Raw genomic sequence first — 19,334 nt, 5'->3', positions numbered from 1 at the left:
TATTTCAGTAAGTATAGGCTGCTTGATTTCTTTGTATTTTGGTTATCTAATCAGAAAGGATAAACAGTACATTTTAAAAATGACTTAGTTCTACTGACCAGTAGAAAAGGAATACATACACATACACGTAAATTTTCTGAATATATGTATTTAAACGCATTCAACAGTCCTTTGTTAAGCCTGAAGTGTGGCTACAGGAGGAGAAGCAGTATCCAAGTCACAGTCAACATGATTGTTTATTTAAGGCCTTATGTTTGCACTTATGTACATACATGTAGCACAGCATGAAAACATAACTCACCCGGCTCTCTTAAGATACAAGATAAATCATAAAATTAATACACATTGTTAAGTGGTATATGTGGGTATGTATACATGGGATGTAGCTGTGAATTCAAGGTCTTCTTGGGTCTCTCTCAAGGACTTTCCTTTCTCTTTAGTATTTCTGTTTCCTTTTTCCCTTCCCTTTATAAAGAACTGACATTCTGATATGTAATACCCTGTTTCATCACTTGCTTTGTCAGTTCTTTGAAACGTTCTTGCCTATAAACCATGACATACACCTTTCATAACAGAAGCAAAGGCTAAAAGATGTAGATATGACACAGTTCAATTCAATGGTTATTTTAAAAGTAGAATAAAATGATAAAATTCACTTCCCAATTTAGAGGACTCTATATATTATGAAGTGTTCTATTTTATTCCATAGCCTAAAGCTTATTTCTCTCACAAGAAAACAGATTTCACTTCTAAACATTTATCTTCTTTGTTAGAAACATAAGAAACAGCTTTCTCTGACAAACAATTGTCCCCGCAGAATAAAATAACCATTTCTCCAAACAGGAGCACAAACTATCCTTCAATGTCAGTTTGTGATAATTAGGATATAATAGAAGTCTCTTAAACGTCATAAACGCTATCGTTAAGATGGCGGTTTGGGCCGTTTTGCAGATGGTCCATCTGAGTTAGGTGTGTTACCAATGTATTTTTCATCTTCTGCATCATCTTCGTCATGACCTTTCAAAATAAATATTTGTTGTACGATATTACATTCAGTGGTTGAAAGAAATATAGTCAAAACAACAATGTTATCTAGTTAATAACATTTCCTTTAGAGATTAATACAACTATATCCATTTTAGATTAAAAAGATTTTAGGAACTGCAGTGTTTTAAACCTTTATTATCACTTTTTTTGAGCTATAATTCACTTCTGATAAAATTCACTATACATATGTATACACACACACACACACACACACACACAACATATATATATATATATATATTTTTTTTTTTAAATGTATTTTAGGTTTTTGCCAAAGGGCACATGCACTCACCACAGGGAGACAGAGTGAGGGAAAATGAGAAATCAACCCCTAAAGGAGATGGCCATACTGCAATTCATTCTCCTCCTGGGATTTTGGAGATGCATGCACATGCACCCAGGGTCATTTTCAAGACACCAGTCTGGGACTCGAACTATAACTGACCACGTACAAGTCCAGTGCCATAACCACCATGCCACCCACTGATAGCTGAAATTCAGTCATTTAAAACACACTATTTCTGGGACCAGCAGTTGGTGTAATGGTTACATTGCTGGGCTCTCACGTAGTCAACCACAGTTCAAGCCCGGAACCTGGTTGCTTAAAACTCACATCGGGCACCCGTGCCCTAAGCAGCCAGGTGCCTGTACCCAAAATCCCAAGTGGGGACTGGTGGAGAAGGGATTGCAGCATGGCCATCCCCCAATGAAGGTGATTTTCTGTCTGTCTTTCTTTCTCTCAGGTGAGCACACCCCCCTCACATAGCAAAAAAAAAAAACCTCATTGAAAACACACACACACACAATTTCATAGTGTATACCATTACTCTCCAAAAGAAACCCCAAATCCATGAGCAATTATTTTCCATTCTCTTGAGCTATTGGCAACTATTAATCTACTTTCTATCTTTATAGATCTGCCTATTCATATAAGTATAACCATGTAATATATGGCCTTTTGTACCTGAATTGTTCAACTTACGTAACATTTTCAAGGTTCATTCACAGTAGCATGTATCAATACAATCCTTTTTATTGTGAAATTATATTCCAAGGTACGGGCATCCTACATTTTATTTATGCACTCACCAACTGATGGACATTTGTGCTATTTCCACTCTTTTAGGTAACTGAAAGATGCTGCTATGAATGTTATAAATACACTTTTTGTGTAAAAACTTTTTTGAGGAACTGCCAAACTTTTTCAAATGGATACACCATTTTACATATACACCACCAGCTATGAGGTCTCCAATTTCTTCACCTCCTAGCCAACATTTATTCTTTTGATCATAGCCAACATTCACATTATCAAGATGTAAATAAGCTGGGAAGGAAAGCAAAGCACAATTTTAGTTCTGCTAAAGAATAGTTAAGTCCTGACTCCAATATCTAGTTCTTAAGAGTTCCAGCTGAGGACAGTCAAAATGCACCTATTTTTGTACTTAAGAGTTTAGGAAAAAGAAAAAAAATTAACGCAGTTAAGCTTCACCTTTTTACTTTCTAACTGCACCTACAAAACTGAGATACAGAAAAAGTCCTTGGTAGTTAGAACTTGTAAAACTGAAGTCTATCCCTATTTTTCCAATTTGTGTAAACTCATAGCACTTTTCCAAGTATGTCTGTAATTTTACACCTGTTAAAACTCCTTTTCATTCTTGAACATCCAGCCCAAGTCACGCCCGCTCTAAAGCCTTCCGGGATTCTTCTCGGTTTCCAACAGTTACTGAGGGCCACAGAGAAGTGTTCCATAAGGGCAAGAACCTAGTCGCATTCACCCCATTCTGCAGAGTTCAGACTAATGCCTAGCATGGAGTAGTAAGCAGAGCGGTTTTTAAAAATGACATAAATGAACAGGGCTGAGAGTCATGAAAATGCTTGCGTAGAAGCGGCCCAAACAAGTACGGCAATGAGTGCCAACAACGTTTAGATGCAAAAGTCTGCCACCCTAGGCCGTTCCGCCCGCCCTCCGGTCGCTCCAGCACCTTCTCATAGCTCACCGTCCGAGGCCTCGTCTGGCGGTGCAGCCACTCGGTCCTGCGCTTCCCGCCGTACCAGCGGGTCGAAGAAATCGGGTATCAGATCTTTCATCTGGGCCAACAACAGGACTTGGAAACGGTCAGCGTTACCTGGCGCCTCACAGGGCACGCGCAGCCGCTGCCGCTGCCCGTCCCGTCCGACATACTCTCCCAAGAGCTCCATGGCGACCGCCTAGCTTCAAGAGCGCGCCACAGGGAGGCACCGCCCGGAAGCGGAAACGGGGCCACGGCCGGCGCAGGCGGGAGAAGGGAGAGGAGTGACTTCCGTTTGTGGGAAGTCGCTCCTCCCCCTTCCTTTGCTTTCTTCCTTTGGGATTGGTTCCTGGTACTCAGGCCCCGCCTCCTCCGGCCACGCCTCTCGCGTCTGTTTTTCCCGCCTCCACCGGGGCCGAGCTTGTTCTGGGTGACAGTTGAGGATGGCCGGAGCTGAGGGCTCCGCTGGGCGGCGGTCGGAGCTGGAGCCCGTGGTATCGCTGGTCGACGTACTTGAGGAGGACGAGGAGTTGGAGAACGAGGCATGCGCGGTCCTGGGCGGCAGCGACTCGGAGAAGTGCTCCTACTCGCAGGTGGGCGCGCGGCCCGGGCCTCGTCTCCCCCAGGCTTCGCGGAACCTCCTTCCCGCCAGGCTCTCCCTAATCCTCCCGCCACAGTTGACTCCCTTGTAGCGGTCCGCGGCCGGTTTGCCCTGGGCCTCCCCGGCCCAGGCCCAGCCACCCTTTCATTCTCAGCCTCTGGGCCCCCTTCCGCAGCCTGCGTCCAGCAGGGGCCTCCCTCCCCGCTCAGTCGTTCCCCCAAGGGCCTCTCCAGTAGCTGCTCTGTCCTTCCTCTGGAGCCTCTTCTTGGTGTCCCTGCTGCTTTTCACGGAACCATCCCCTGATCTCTCAAATCCAGACTTTTTGGTCCTTATTTTTGCCCCCCGCCAAAAGTATTTATTTATTAGGGACCAAGTGGGAGAGACAAAGTAGATGTAAAGGAAAGAGCTCTGGATTTGAAAATCTCGCCGTGTGGGGTGGGCTCCTTGAGGTTTGCTGCTCAGCAATTTAGTTCGGTAAGTGCTAGCTATAATAACCCTTTTCTTGGGAAATGGAGCAAGTACACCCTGTCTATCTGCAGTCTGTCCCTGCCTCCCCCAAATGGACTGAACGAGAACAGCAGGTGGCCCTGGCAAGGGAGGGGAGGAGTGGAGGAAGGGATCTGTTTGGCATTTGGAAGACATGGTGAACAAGGATTCGAGGGGGTGTAATGTAGTGCTGGTGACTCATCTTACATCTCTAGGTACAAAACTGGAGAAGGTGGGTAGGAAGAAAACTAAAAAGAGATGACAATTGGTAGTAGGAAGAAGGTTACCTAGGCAGGTGGGTGGAGGGGAACACTAGGAAATGAGAGGAGATAGTCATTATGTAGTACAAACTGAGATCATAATACTAGTTGTCATCATTGACCAAGTTGTATATTGATTAAGCTTGGTGTAGAGATAGTCCCAGATGTTGGCTGGTATTTCAAAACCTTTGGTCACCACTAAAACAACTTATTTCCTGCTTTTCTTTCTTTCTTTCTTTTTTTTTTTTTTTGGAGAGTTTTGTTTGTTTGTTTGTTTGTTTTGCTCTAGGGTGCATGAGCTCGCCAGAAAGACAGAGAGAGACAGAGAGACAGAAAGCGAGAAATCACTTCCCAGGGGGGATGGCCACACCGCAATCCCTTCTCCTCATTCTCCTCTAGGGATCTTGGGCACAGATGCACAAACACCAGGCATGAGTTTTCGCCACTGGATCTGGGACTCAAAAATGGGAGTTCAGCAACATAGCCATTATTCCAACTGCTGGTCCCGCTCCCACTTTTCTTAAAAAAAATAAATAAATAAAGGAAATGTAGTTAGTTTAATAAAAAGAACTTCCTTCAATTTCTCTTTAATTATAGTGAAACATATGGAGATCACCCAAATTTCATGCAGAGATTGGAAAGAAAAGTGAACCCATGCACATGTACCACCACTCAGATCAGTAGAACGTTACTGACGATCCAGAAGCCTCTCTGTGCGTCTCCATCCTTCCTAAATGGCGATAACTTGTTACCAACATTTCTAAAAGTTTGCCTTTTTTCTTCCAATTTGAAAAATTTGAAACATCTTAAAATTTACAGATAAGTTGTAAGAATACTATTATGAACATCTGTGTACCTCTTAGATGTATTCACATTTTGCGTCATTTGTTTTATCTTTCTCCTCTCAATAATATACTTTGCTTTTCTGGGGGAAGGAATATTTGAAAATGAACTGCAAACATGACGACACTATAAATATGTCAGCATGCATATCCTAAGAATCAAAGAGATTCTTTTTCATGCATTGAATTTCCTTTTGGTGGAATGACAACATTTTCCAAAATTAAAATGTAATTTTACTTAACATAAATCTGTATGCATTTTCCTCCTTTTTTCATATGTTAAATTGATTAAGCAGCCAACCTATTCACAGCTAGTTGACAAATTTAAACTTCCTGACACTTTAAGAAAAAATTGTGTGAAAACAAGCACTAGTATAGATATAAAACATGCAACAGTGTTTTTTTTTTTTTTTTAATAGTCTTATGGTTTTTACAGGAAGATGACCACAGATCATCTGATTTTAATTATTTCTCAGGTCACAGTGTGGGTATTAGGTAACTGCTATTATATGGGTTTATTCTCTTTTTCCATTTTGGTACTGTCTTTTAGGGGTCAGTAAAGAGACAAGCCCTATATGCCTGTAGTACCTGTACCCCAGAGGGAGAAGAACCAGCAGGGATTTGCCTAGCTTGCAGTTATGAATGTCATGGAAGTCATAAACTATTCGAGCTATACACAAAAAGGTATTGTGCAGTTAGATTGTTGTTGAATGCTTCCTAAATGTTTAGATCATTTCCCAGCTACACCTTTTGTTTTGTTTTGTTTTGTTTTCCCCATTTTTCAGAGCGCTGTGTATGAGCCAGAGAAAACAGAGGGAGGGAAAGTGAGAAATACCCCCATGGGAAATGGTCAAGTTGTAATCTCTTCTCCATTTCTATATCCTGTCAGCATTTTGGCCATATGGCATGTCTTTTTCAAGCTGCCAGGTCTGGGACTTGAACCATGGAGTTGACCATGTGGGATTCATCTGCCTTAACCATCAAGTTACAGAGCTAGCCCCCAGCTATACCTTTTTTGTTTGTTTGTTTTTATAAGAGAGATTTTTGCTACGGGACATGTACACTCACCAGAGAGACAGAAAGCAAGAAATCACCTCCTAGGGGAATGGTCACATCACAATCCATTCTCCATTCTCTCAAGATTTTGGGCATGCTCACACATGCTTCTGGCATGAGTTTTAAGCCAGTGTGGGACATAGTCAACCATGGTTGACTATGCGGGAGTCCAGTGATGTAGTCATGATGCCATCTGCTGTTCTCCCAGATACTTTTATAATCTTGTTTTTTCATTCAAACTAGTTGAATGTACAAAGTAGTGCCCTAGTGAAATCTAATATAATTGTTTCATATAATCTAATCAGAGGATAGTTTTCCCATGAGGCTTTTGTTTTTAGTTTGCATAGGGTAGGTGTGCTTACTGGAGAAAGGGGAAGTGAGAAAGCACCTTTCCGTGGGGATGGCTATACCACAGTCCTTTTTCATCCCTTTTCCTCTCCGAATTTTGGGCACTAATGAATATGCACCCATTGTGTTTTTCAGTCTGTTGAGTCCCAGGACTCAAACCATGCAGTTGGCCATGTGGGATTCAGCTGCCTTAACCACCACACCACTGACTGGCTCCATAAGACCTTTTAAGATATGGTTATGGGAAACCAGCAGTTGGTGTAATGGCTATGTCTCTGGACTCCCATGTAGTCGACTGCGGTTCAAGTCCTGGACCCTGTGACTTAAACTCACGCCATATGTGTGTGCGTGTGTACCCAAGATCTTGAGAGGAGAATAGAAGAGAAGGGATTGTGGCGTGGTCATCCCCCCTGGGGGTTGATTTCTCGCTTTCTGTCTCTCTGTCTCTCTCTATGGCAAGTGCATGTGCCTATAGCAAAAACCTTTCCAGAGGAAAAAAGATATGGTTATCTTTTTTAGATAACCATAGATTACAAACTCAAACTAGTCACCTTTTCAGCTGCTATTTTACTTTTGTGTGTAGTTGTATGCTGTGAATAGTTGTCTTTATGTGTATTTATTTCCAGTATTACAAAATCTTTGTTATGTGCTTAGAGAAATTCCAAATTGGGTACATGTATAATAAGCAAAGACACTTTTTTTTTTAGAATTATTTTTCTTTATCATCATTATTATTATTTTCAATTTACCCAGAGACAGTCAGAGAGAGAGAGGAAGAGAGAGGGAAAGTAAGAAAGCTAACCGCAAGGTCCAGGACTCTAACAGCAGTTGGCCGTGTGGGAGTCCCAGCACCCCAACCACCATGCCACCTGCTGGCCCCTAAAGACACTTTTTATTTCACTTGCCAGAGAGACAGAGGGAGAGGGAGAAAGCCCCCCATCCCCCATAATGGGATGTAGTCATGCAGCAATCTCTTCATTTCTCCATGCTGTCTGGATTTTGAACACACATAAATACACACATGTGTTTAGTGTGGTTTTTTTTTTTTCCTTCTTCTTTTTTTTGGGAGAGGTTTTTGCTATAGGGTGCGTGTGCTCGCCAGACAGACAGAGAGAGACAGAGAGACAGAAAGCGAGAAATCACCCCCCAGAGGGGATGGCCACGCCGCAGTCCCTTCTCCTCCATTCCCCTCTCGGGATCTTGGGCACGCACGCACACGCACCCGGCGTATTTTAAGCCACTGGGTCCGGGACGTGAACTGCTGTCGACTGTGGGAGTCCAGCGACATAGCCATTACGCTAACTCTGGTCCCCTTCAGTGTGTTTTTGAACTGCCAGATCTGAGACTTCAAACCACATGGTTAGCCATATGTGATCTGGCTTCTTTTACCACCAGGCTACCTCCTGGCCCTAAAGCCACTTTTTAGTTCCTGGAAATGAGTTGAAAAGAGAAGAGGCTATGATTTGAGTTTACAGAGTACTTTATTAGATTTAAAAGAAAAGTAAAATGGGTCTTTCTTCTTTCTTAGGAATTTTCGGTGTGATTGTGGAAACAGCAAATTTAAAAATTTGGAATGCAAGTTATTTCCTGTAAGTAAGCACTATAATTATAAATGCAGTTAGAAGAGGTAAGGTTGATATTTTCCAGAGTGGGTAAAAACCAGGTATTTTCCAAAAAGGCAGTTTTTATGCTTATTTTTTGCAGATGGGTGTCTATTTTTTTTTTTTTTTTTTAATGTTTTTTACTTTGTTGGAAAAAGTAAATAAGCCCATAATATAGACTATGCTAATTTGAAAGTTTTTTGGAGAAAATATTCTTTTATATTGGTTGTACTCATGTTCTGAAGCTTTTCAAGCAAAGGATATCATTTTAAAAACAGAATAAGTAAAACTTGATGATAATGAATGTGGTCTAGATGCACACAGGATATTTTCATTGCTTTTTGACTAATAAAAGCCACACTTAAATGATAACATTTAGTGAAATAACAGAAATAAAGGAGAAAGTAAGAAATGTTTCTTTGTTCAGTCATGGTTGCCAAAACTGCTATGCTTTTCCTCTTCTTAGATGGTTAGATTTAGACAAACTGTTTGTCTCCTGGTAACCTGGGGGTCTTTGCTATCATAGCTGTGCATAAAGTAGTACTTTGAAATTCTAGGCCAATGTCAGTTTACGTAGGTTGATAATTAATAGTTAGGAGTAACTTTTGTCTCCCTTTTTTTCTCTCTTTTTTTTTTTAAGAGAGATTTTTGCTCTAAAGCATGCGTGCTCGTCAGAGAGACAGACGTAAAGCAAGAAATCACCCTCCAGAGGGGATGGCCACACCACAATTCCTTCTCCTCCATTCTCCTCTGGGGATTTTGGGCACGCACGCACACATACAGACATACACGCACGCACATGCACCCAGCATGAGTTTTAAGCCACCAGGTCTGGGACTCGAACCACAGTTGACTATGTGGGAGTCCAGTGATGTAACCATTATGCCATCTGCTGTTCCCAACTTTTATCTCCATCTTATTGAATGGGCATTTGCAGTTTTCTCCAGTTGCTACAAGGACTTGCAAAAAGTAAATTTTATTTTTTCCTTGTGTCCTAGAAAAAGAATCTCTATCCTTTTAGTAAGAATAAATTTTTCTTCTTAATGTTTTGAAAATTAAAGCCTACCTTCTGAAAAGAAAGAAAATAACTTCTAGGGAGAATATATTTAATGCATAACTTCTGTGATGCATGAAATTATAATTAAAGTTTAAGCCATATTATATACTGAAATTATTATTACTTTTCAGGACAAAACTAAGGTAAATTCTGGCAATAAGTACAATGACAACTTTTTTGGATTATACTGCATTTGCAAGAGACCTTATCCTGATCCTGAAGATGAGGTAAGAGAATTGGAGATTAACTCCTAGGATTGTGTCATTTTTAGCCTTGACTCTTCAGAAGGGATTTTGAGATTGTGAGAAGATGCTAGATTTATCCTTCTTATGAATCTATTGGATTGATGCCCGGTACAGATTTCAGCTGCTCTTCTCCTTACATTTTAAGAATGAAATACTGGAGAGGACTTTGCCAAGGCCAGAACTTCTTTTTCATCCTCTTTCCTGTCTGCCTGCTCCACCATCAAACATAGTCTAAAAAAGAAATAGGTGTTCAAACTGGGTCCTCTTAAAAATCTCAATTAGAATGGGGCCAGCAGGTAGCATGGTGGTTGAGGTGCTGAACTCTAACATGTCCAACCATGGGTTCAAGTCCTGGACTCTGCGGCCCCAAAATGACAACAAATAAGTAAGTAAGTAAGTAAATTAAAAAAAAAAAATCTCTTTAAAAAATCTCAAAAATTTCTGCAGGGGACCAGCAGGTGGCATGATGGTTAAAGGTGCTGGACTCCCACATGGGTGACTACAGTTTGAGTCCTGGACTTGGCAGCTTGTTTTCTCACTTTCTCTCTCTCTGTCTCTCTCTCTGGTCAAATTGAAAAATAATGACAATTATTTTTAAAAATAATTATTTTTTAAAAATAAGCTTATGTAGAATTTTGGGCTGGCACATTGAATAGTGGCTGGGGTGCTGGACTCCCACATGGGCAACCATGGTTCACGTTCTGGACTTGATGACTTGCTTTCTCACTTTCCCTTTCTCTCTTTCCAGTCAAATTAACAGATGGGATTTGTTAACAATAATAAAATGAAATAAGTAATTCTTAAAGTTTATGCAGAATTTAAAAAGAATGCTTCCTCAGTCCTGTGCTTCTTACGTCCCAGTCAGAGCCACAGTTAACCCTTTTTGGTATATATATTTCTAGGTCTTTTTCTGTGTACATAAAAGTGAGTGAATGTGTGTTTCACTGTATAACTCCCCCCCCTTTTTTTTTTCTTCTTTTAGCTTTTCCTATAGGGTGCATGTGGTTGCTAGAGAGAGAGAGGGAAAATGAGAAATCACCTTCCTGGGGGGGGATGATCACATTGTAGTCCCTTTTCCTCCATCCCTCTCTCAGGATCTTGGGCATGCACACACATGTGCCCAGCTTAATTTTCATGCTGCAGGATCCAGGACTTGAACCACACAGTTGTCCATGTGGAATCCATTTGTCTCAGCCTCCGCATCACCTATTGGCCCCTTCTCTACTTCGTAATGGTTTTAGACTATAATTATTAAGCCAATTTATATAGAAGAACAAATTAAAGATATCTTTGAGGTAAAAATAAAACCTGAAACCAGGTATTTTAAGGTATGGGCAAAGTGTTAATTATAACCTGTTTAATCAAAAGACAAAAAAATAAGATGATGTGGGCTGGCCCCGTGGCACAGTGATTATAAGCACTGAGCATTGGGTGCTGGATCACACCTAGCCAGTCCCAGATCCAGCAGCTTGAAAAAACACTCCAGCATGCGTACATGGGTGCCCAAAATCCTGAGAGGAAAGAGAAATGGAGGGAAAAAGATTGTGGCATGACCATACTCCACTGGCAGAGGGAGTTCTCTTCCTGTCTCTCTTTCTCTCACTGGTGAGCACATATGTACTCTGGCAGAAAAGAAGAGAAAAAAGAAAAAAGATGATGAATAAATTCCTAAAAGTAGAAAAAAATAAAATTGCTGTGTGTGTATGCTTTTTTCTTCCCTTTAAGAAACCACAGTAGGGGGACCAGCAGTTGGCGTAATGGCTATGTTGCTGGATTCCCATGTAGTCGACTGTGGTTCGAGTCCCAGACCCAGCTTAAACTCTCACCAGGCGCATGTGCATGAGTGCCCAAGATCTCAAGAGGAGAATGGAGGAGAAGAGATTATGGTGTGGCCATCCCCCCTCGGGGGTGATTTCTTGCTTTGGGCTCTCTGTCTCTCTCTGTCTTTCTGTGAGCACACACACCCTATAGCCAAAACCTCTCCAAAGAAAAAAAAAAGAAAGCACAATAGGAAAAGGATAACATTAGGATGTTAATTAGTAGATATGAAAGCCTGGGAATGACATAAAACAATCCCCAAAACAATTCGTGTCCTTTGGTGTATAATTTTCCTAAAGTCAGCATTTAATTATTTATTTTATCCAAATTAGAGAAGTTGTCTATTTTATTGAGAGATTGTTTATAGCTTTACTATTCAGATTACTTGGAAGCATAGTATGGTCAAAGTTCTAGTTGTCATATTCTGTATTGGTCACTTCATACTACTTTCTAATATAACATGGGAATGCCTTACTTATCTATAAAGTTTTGTACGAATTAGATATTAAATAACTGATATGAGAAAGCTTTGATAATGGCTTGCAAGAATGAATTTCTTTATCCCCTGAGTACTATTGCATGGATACGGGGGTCTCAAAGAGTTGGTAGAGAACTGTCTAATATCTAATTCCGTTTCCTTCCATGTCCTAGAATTTAGTGTAATCATTAACAAACAGCTTTTCTGTGTTAGATTCCAGATGAGATGATCCAGTGTGTAGTCTGTGAAGACTGGTTCCATGGAAGGGTAAGGAAAACTTTTTCTTTCTTTCTCTCTCTCTTTCTTTCTTTCCTTAGGTTTTGCCATCAGGTACATGTGCTCGCCAGAGAGAGACACAGAGAGACAGCGAGAGGGAAAGTGAGAAATCATCCCCTGGAGGGATGGCCACACAAAAATCCCATCTGTTCCATTCTCCTCCTGGGATTTTGGGTATGTACACACATGCCTGGCATGATTTCCAAGTGGCCAGGACCAGGACTTTAACTGCATTCAGCCACATGTGAGTCTAGTGCCATAACTACCATACCACCTGCTGGTCCCAACTTTTACATTTTAAAGCCATTGTCACCACCAAAAGATAAAGTATCTTTTCCTTTTGAGTTATTCTATTTTATGTTATAATTACTCTCTTAAAAATAAACTATAAAGAAACAATCTTGTGCAAGTACAATATTTGTTGATAAAATCATAGGACAACGTGGAGATCACAGTAATAACACTTGGTTTTCTGTATTGACAGCATCTTGGTGCCATGCCCCCCGAGAGTGGGGATTTCCAAGAGATGGTGTGCCAGGCTTGCATGAAGCGTTGTTCTTTCTTGTGGGCTTATGCTGCACAGCTGGCAGGTAGGTTCACAAACCTGTGCTTGTAAAATCTGGATGTTTAATCCAGGATTTCTAGTGACTGCTTTTTTTTCTTAGTGGCTATAGGGCATATGCTCTCACCAGGGACAGAGAGAGAGGAAGGTGAGAGATTCTCTAGGGGGATAGCTGCACTGCAGTCCCTTCTCCATTCTTCTGGGATTTTGAGCATGTACGCACATGTGCCCAACATGTTTTTCAAGCTGCCAGGTCTAGGGCTTGGACCACATAGTCGGCCATTTGGGGTCCAGTGCCTTAGCCACGCACTGGCTGGCAATTATTTGTAATTGGAGTTTAAGGTATAGAAAATAACACAGCATGCATATTTCCTTTCTATAAGGTAGCCTATAGATTGGGTGGGAGAATACCAAGAACAAATTTGTACTTTATTGGTGTAGAGCACAGTATAATTGAGACCAGAATTAGAAAAAATGGATGAGGTAGCTTTTGAAAGGGATTTTGAAAGATAAATAGAACTAAAATAAGTTATTAAATATAAAACATACTATTGGTTGGCAGGCCAGCCTGTGGCTTGGTGGTTAAGGCAGCTGGATCCCACATGGCCAGCTGTGCAGTTCAAATCCTATACCTGGGAGCTTGAGAAACACACTGGGTGCATGTGTGCATACCCAAATCCCAACAGGAGAAATGGAGACGTGATTATGGCATGACCATTTCTCATGGGGGGGTGCTTTCTCCCTTTCCCCCTCTTTCTGGCATGTGTATGTACCTTCTGGCAACATTGCGCACACACACACCATGCTACAGTTGGGGAAGAGATGGTATCTTTTTTTTTTTTTTTTTGGAGCATTTTTTGCTATAGGGCGCGCGCGCTGGCCAGAAAGACAGAGAGATAGAAAGCAAGAAATCACCCCCCGGGGGGGATGGCCATGCCGCAATCCTTTCTCCTCCATTTTCCTCTTGGGATCTTGGGCACGCATGCACATGCGCTCGGCGTGAGTTTAAGCCACCGGGTCCGGGACTCGAACCATGGTCAGCTACATGGGAGTTCAGCGACATAGCCATTATGCTAACTGCTGGTCCCAAGAGATGGCATCTTAATCCATTTGGGATGCTATAATAAAATTGAGTTATTTAGAAACAATAGAAAAAAAATTTTTTTTTTCGCTATAGGACAGAGAGAGACATAGAGACAGAAAGGGAGAAATCACCCCCCAGGGGGGATGGTCACGCCGCAATCCCTTCTCCATTCTCCTCTCGGGATCTTGGGCACACACACACACGCGCCTGGTGTGAGATTTAAGCCACTAGGTCCGGGACACGAACCACGGTCAACTACATGGGAGCCCAGCGACATAGCCATTACGCTAACTGCTGGTTCCCTAGAAAAAATATTTTTTGAGAGATTTTTGCTATAGGGTACATGTGCTTGCCAAAGAGACAGAGAAAGCAAGAAATCACCCCCTAGGGGGAAATGGCCATGCTACAATCCCTTCTCCATTCTCCTCTTGGGATTTTGGGCACACACGCACACATGCCCGGCATGAGTTTTTTTAATTCATCAGGTCCAGGGCTCAAACTGTGGTCGACTATGTGAGAGTCCAGCAAAGTAATGATGGTCCCTGAAACAATAGAAATTTATTGCTCATGGTTCTGAAGGCTGGGAAGTCCAAGATCAAGGTTGCTAGCAGTCAGTGTCTGCTGAGGGTCCAGTCCTTGTAGATGGAGATTTTTTTTTTGAGAGGTTTTTGCTAGAGAGAGACAGAAAGTGAGAAATCACCCCCCCTCCCCCCCCGGGGGATGGTCGCCCCACACGCCCTTTTCCTCCATTCTCCTTTCAGGATCTTGGGCACGCATGCACACATGCCCAGTGTGAGTTTAAGCCACTGGGTCCAGGACTCGAACTGCGGTCCACTACATGGGAGTCCAGCGACATAGCCATTATGCCAATTTCTGGTCCCGTAGATGGAGATTTCTAAGTGTCCTCACGTGGTGAGAGAGCCAAGCAGGAGCTCTCAGGCCTCTTTTTTTTTTTTTTTTTTTTTTTCCTGCAGGGAGCATGCGCTCGCCAAAATGACAGAGAGAGACAGAAAGCGAGAAATCACCCCCAGGGGGGATGGCCACGCCACAATCCATTCTCCTCCATTCTCCTCTTGGAATCTTGGGCATGCACGCACGTGCGCCTGGCGTGAGTTTAAGCTACCAGGTTCGGGACTATGAACTACATGGGACTCCAGCGTCAGGCCTTTTTTATAAAGGTGCTAATCCTATTTATGAGGGCTCTGCCCCATAACCTAATCACGTTCAAGTGGTCTCATCTCCTAATACGATGGAAATTAGGTTTCAGTCTAATGAACTGGGGGAACACACATTCCAACCATAGCAGGTGTGATACAGTCTGTTATCTAGTGCTTTTGGTGTACACTATGAAATTGAGCCTGATCAGCAGTGAATGGTCTTGAGGTATTAAATATCTTATTGGTAATGCTATTATGTTACATGTTTTACGGTGGAGTTACTCATAGAGTCTGTTGCTCTGGCCTCATGATGGGACTTCAAAAAGTTTGTGGGAAAACGTAATGAGTTCAAGTTTATTTTGGTGCAAAAATTTTGAAATCCATGCAGTTTTTTTCATGAACTTTTATAAAACTCTCATCATTCTTTGCCCTTCTCACCGTTAGGAACTACTTGCCCATTCATCCCCATGCAGCACAACCATGCCTAAGAGCTCATCCTACAGCAAGGTCTCATCCTGTACTTTCTTTTTCTTTTTTTAGTTTTTGCTGTAGAGTGCATATACTCATTAGAGAGCAGGGGGGAGAGAGAGAAAGAAAATGAAAATGAGAGGTCACCTCCTGGGGGAATGGCCATATCACAGTCCCTTCTCCTCCAGTCTTCGCTTAGGTTTTGGACATGTACACACATGTGTGATTTTCTAGCCGCTGGGTCCAAGACTTAAACTGCACAACTGACCTTGTGGGATCCAGTGCTTCAACCTCCATGCCACTGGCTGGCCCTCATCCTATACTTTTGATTTTCTTTTAAATCTTTTTTTTTTTTTTTTTTTTTTTTAAGTTGCCCAGGTAATGTGTGTTTGCCAGAGAGAGAGAGAGGCATAAGGGCAGGGGGAAGTACTCCTCAAGGGGGCATGATCACTCCACAGTCCCTTCTCTATTTCTCCATCCTGTTGAGATTTGTGGCATGTGCACACATGCACCTGATGGGCTTTTCACTCCGCTAGGGCTAGGATTCAAACTGCAGCAGCCAGGACCAGTAGTAATGACTGTGTCGTTGGACTCCCATGTCCCGGACCCAGTGGCTTAAACTCACACCAGGCGCGTGTTCATATGTGCCCAAGATCCTGAGAAGAGAATGGAGGAGAAGGGATTGCGGCATGGCCATCCAAACTTCAGTAGCCATTTGGCATCTAGCTCCCTTAACCACTAGGCTGTGGGGCCAGCCCTGCCTTACAATTCTTAAACTTGGTGCTCCCTTTTTCTCTCATATCCTTTCCATAGACCCTGAGCCTATGTGAATGTCTCATTCATTGGATTTTCTTAATTGATCTTCCTCCTCTTCCTAAAGTTCATTCCTTGTCAGCAGATAGTTTCATCTGCTATTAAATTGAAAAGAGGTTTTTTATTTTTAAGAATTATTTTATTTAACTTTATTTATTTATTTACTTTAATTTGACCAGAGAGGGACAGAGTGAGAGAGGGAGGGAAAGTGCGAAACCAAGCCGCCAGGTGTGGGACTCAAATTGCAGTTGGCCACGTGGGAGTCCAGTGCCCTTAACCACCAAGGCATCTGCTGGCCCTGCTATTAAATTGAAATGGCACCATTTAACACAGGCTTCCTTACCCTTTCTCCTTTTTCTTTCACAGTATTTCTGTCCCTACACCCATTCTTTTCGATATCCTCCTTCTGTATTAAAAAAACCTGGTAGTCGTTTCAAACTACCCTTCTGTTTTACAGTTAGATCTCTTTCTTCTCTCTCTTGATTCTTGGGTTATTCCATCTCTCTTCAATACCTACAATACTCCTCTACTGTAAACTGATTGAGTACTGACTGACATTTTTTAAGTTATTTGAGTTCTTTGGATAGGCAGGTATAACTTAAAGAAGTGTGGTAGTTCCTTTTTCCTTAATATTCCAGAGATTGACTTTTCTCCTTTTTGAGATTCCCAAATATTTTAAAATCAGAACAAGTGATTTCTTTGTCAGTTCTGTAAATATGTGTGTTTCTGTGTGTTTTCATTGAATCCACAGTAACCAAAGTATCTGCTGAAGATGATGGGTTGGTGCTGAATGTCGATGGGACAGGTGATCAGGAACTTACCAAACCTGAAAATGGAGATCACCAAGACAGTACCTTCAAAGAGGACATTCCAGAACACGGAAAGGATGCCGCCAGGGAAATTAACGCAGAGCAGAATAATGAGCCATGCACCAGCTCTAGTTCTGAATCTGATCACCAGGTAGTGTACCAAGTATAAGCCATAAAAGGAAGAAAATGTAAGCAAAATTAATTCTGTAAGCTCTGTAGCTTTGGATTTTAGTTGTATCCTTTACTGAAATAAATCTCTCTATAAAATCTAAACTATAAAAATTATGATAGTGTAAAGAATACACTTCAAAACTTAATTTTATTTCAGACAGTGTTTAAGAATCAAAGCGTCAACACAGAATCACCATCTGGCTGCAAATTCCAGGAGCTTAAAGCTGGGCAGTTTATGAAGAAAGACACTGCCACCTACTGGCCTGTGAATTGGCGCAGTAAGCTGTGTACCTGCCAAGACTGTATGGTGAGTATCTGACTGGGGCAGTGACGGTGTGTGCTGTGTACTGATGCTGAAACAAGAACTCCTGAAAAGTGTCTTTATTGAATTGATGGAGAAGTATAGGAGACTTCTTGAAATTTTTATAATAAGCAAATTTTTGAACTAGTACTTATAGTCAAATGTTTATGGAAGAACTTAGAGATTATGCTGTATTCTCATTTACTTATCTTAATTTTAGTGAAAAACAGCAATTTTTTTATATCGTAAGTTGATTGGAAACATAAATTGCCTGAAAATTATAAGTTGCTTTTTTTTAAGAATTACTTAGTTATTTAATTCCATTTGTTATTATTATTATTTTTTAAATTTGACCAGACAAAGAGAGAGAGAGAAAGGGAAGGCAAGAAAGCGAGCTGCCAGGTCTAGGTCTTGAACCACTGTTGGCCATGTGGGAATCCAGCGCCTTTAACCACCACACCACCTGCAGGCCCCAATAAGTCACTGGTTTTTAAATTAAAGTCTCATATACCATACCATATCTACAGGTAAGTTGGGAGCTTTCTGAGAGAGATTTGGGTGAAAAGAATAAATCCTCTGGTCTAGCAGGTGGCTGAAGGTTAAGGCAACTAGGTCTGACATGGCCACTTGCGCAGTTCAAGTCCTGAACCTGGAGGCTTGACAAACATGCTGGGCACAAACGTGTGTGCGCCCAAAGTGCCAAGAGGAGAAGGAATTGAGGCATGGCCATCTCCCATGGGAAGTGATTTCTCACTTTCCCTCTCCCTCTCTCTGGTGAGTGGACATGCTCTGTAGCATACTGGGAAAGATAAAAAAGGAATAAATCCTTTAAGAAACTCTCTTTTAAGAGTTTCAGGTTCTTCTAGGTGTTAATCTTTATTTGTTTTTCCTATAGGGCTTGTATGCTTGCCACCAAAAGAGACAGACAGAGAGGAAAAGTGAGAAACCACCCCTAAGAGGATGGTCTTGCCTCAGTCCCTTCTCTTTCATTCTCCTCCTAGGATCTTGGGCACATATGCACCCAAACCACCAGGCCTGGGACTAGAATTGCACATTCAGCTGTGTGGGATCCGACATCTTAACCTCTTTGCCACCTGTTGACCCCATAGATGTTACTCTAAAAGAACTAGATTAAGTTTTTAGTGATTCTCATGAAATTAACTTTCTGAGCATGCCATGCAGTTCTAATGGGGAAACTGGTTTTATTATTATTTTTTTTTTTTTAAAGAAAATGTATGGAGATCTAGATGTCCTGTTCCTGACAGATGAATATGACACAGTCCTGGCCTATGAGAACAAAGGCAAGACTGACCAGGCGGCCGACAGGAGAGACCCTTTAATGGACACCCTGAACAGCATGAATAGGGTACAACAAGTGGAACTTATTTGTGGTAAGTACAAATTTGTGTGTGAATATTCAGTAAATTTATAAAATATTTTTTGCTATATGAAAGAAAAAGTATAACGAAGACAATAAACACCTATAGTTAAACATTTTTTAAAAGAATTATTTTAGTTTTACTTTATTTATTTATTTTAATTTGACCAGAGAGGGACAGAGTGAGAGCGAGAAAGTGAGAAAGCAAGCTACCAGGTCTGGGACTCGAACCATGGTCGGCCATGTGGGAGTCCAGCACCCTTAACTACCACATCACTTGCTGGCCCCCTATAGTTTAATACAAAGAAAATTTAAATTTTGAATTGAGTGGTAGGTCTTTTATTTATTTATTTATTTTTAAAGAATTATTGGGACCAGCAGTTAGCATAATGGCTGTGTCCCTGGACTCCCACATAGTCGACTGCGGTTCCAGGCCTGGGCCCGGGGGCTTTACACGCCGGCCA

The 19,334-nt window shown here is 41.7% G+C and overlaps 2 protein-coding genes across 2 annotated transcripts in view; one reads left to right on the top strand and one right to left on the bottom strand.

Annotated features, from left to right (window-relative positions):
• Positions 1-128: 128 nt before the first annotated feature.
• Positions 129-3,326, bottom strand: GON7 (GON7 subunit of KEOPS complex). The gene is made up of 2 exons (XM_006165411.2): positions 3,048-3,326; positions 129-1,017 (listed from the first exon to the last, which is right to left on the bottom strand). Exons 1-2 carry the CDS (start codon positions 3,247-3,249, stop codon positions 923-925), a joined length of 297 nt encoding a protein of 98 aa, XP_006165473.1. The 5' UTR covers positions 3,250-3,326; the 3' UTR covers positions 129-922.
• A 69-nt stretch (positions 3,327-3,395) lies between these two features.
• Positions 3,396-19,334, top strand: part of UBR7 (ubiquitin protein ligase E3 component n-recognin 7) — a 22,497-nt gene continuing 6,558 nt past the window's right edge. The window contains exons 1-9 of the mRNA XM_006165410.2: positions 3,396-3,652; positions 5,799-5,932; positions 8,181-8,241; positions 9,442-9,537; positions 12,065-12,118; positions 12,612-12,717; positions 16,963-17,171; positions 17,349-17,498; positions 18,721-18,883. Coding sequence (XP_006165472.1) covers positions 3,503-3,652; positions 5,799-5,932; positions 8,181-8,241; positions 9,442-9,537; positions 12,065-12,118; positions 12,612-12,717; positions 16,963-17,171; positions 17,349-17,498; positions 18,721-18,883 — 1,123 coding nt within the window. The 5' untranslated portion in view covers positions 3,396-3,502. The remainder of the gene's footprint in view (positions 3,653-5,798; positions 5,933-8,180; positions 8,242-9,441; positions 9,538-12,064; positions 12,119-12,611; positions 12,718-16,962; positions 17,172-17,348; positions 17,499-18,720; positions 18,884-19,334) is intronic.

This window comes from Tupaia chinensis, unplaced genomic scaffold, assembly GCF_000334495.1.
Source record: "Tupaia chinensis unplaced genomic scaffold, TupChi_1.0 Scaffold143913_1, whole genome shotgun sequence".
Taxonomy (NCBI): Eukaryota; Metazoa; Chordata; class Mammalia; order Scandentia; family Tupaiidae; genus Tupaia; species Tupaia belangeri.
The sequence above is the reverse complement of the archived record's forward strand: the minus strand, read 5'-3'. Positions and strand labels throughout refer to the sequence as shown.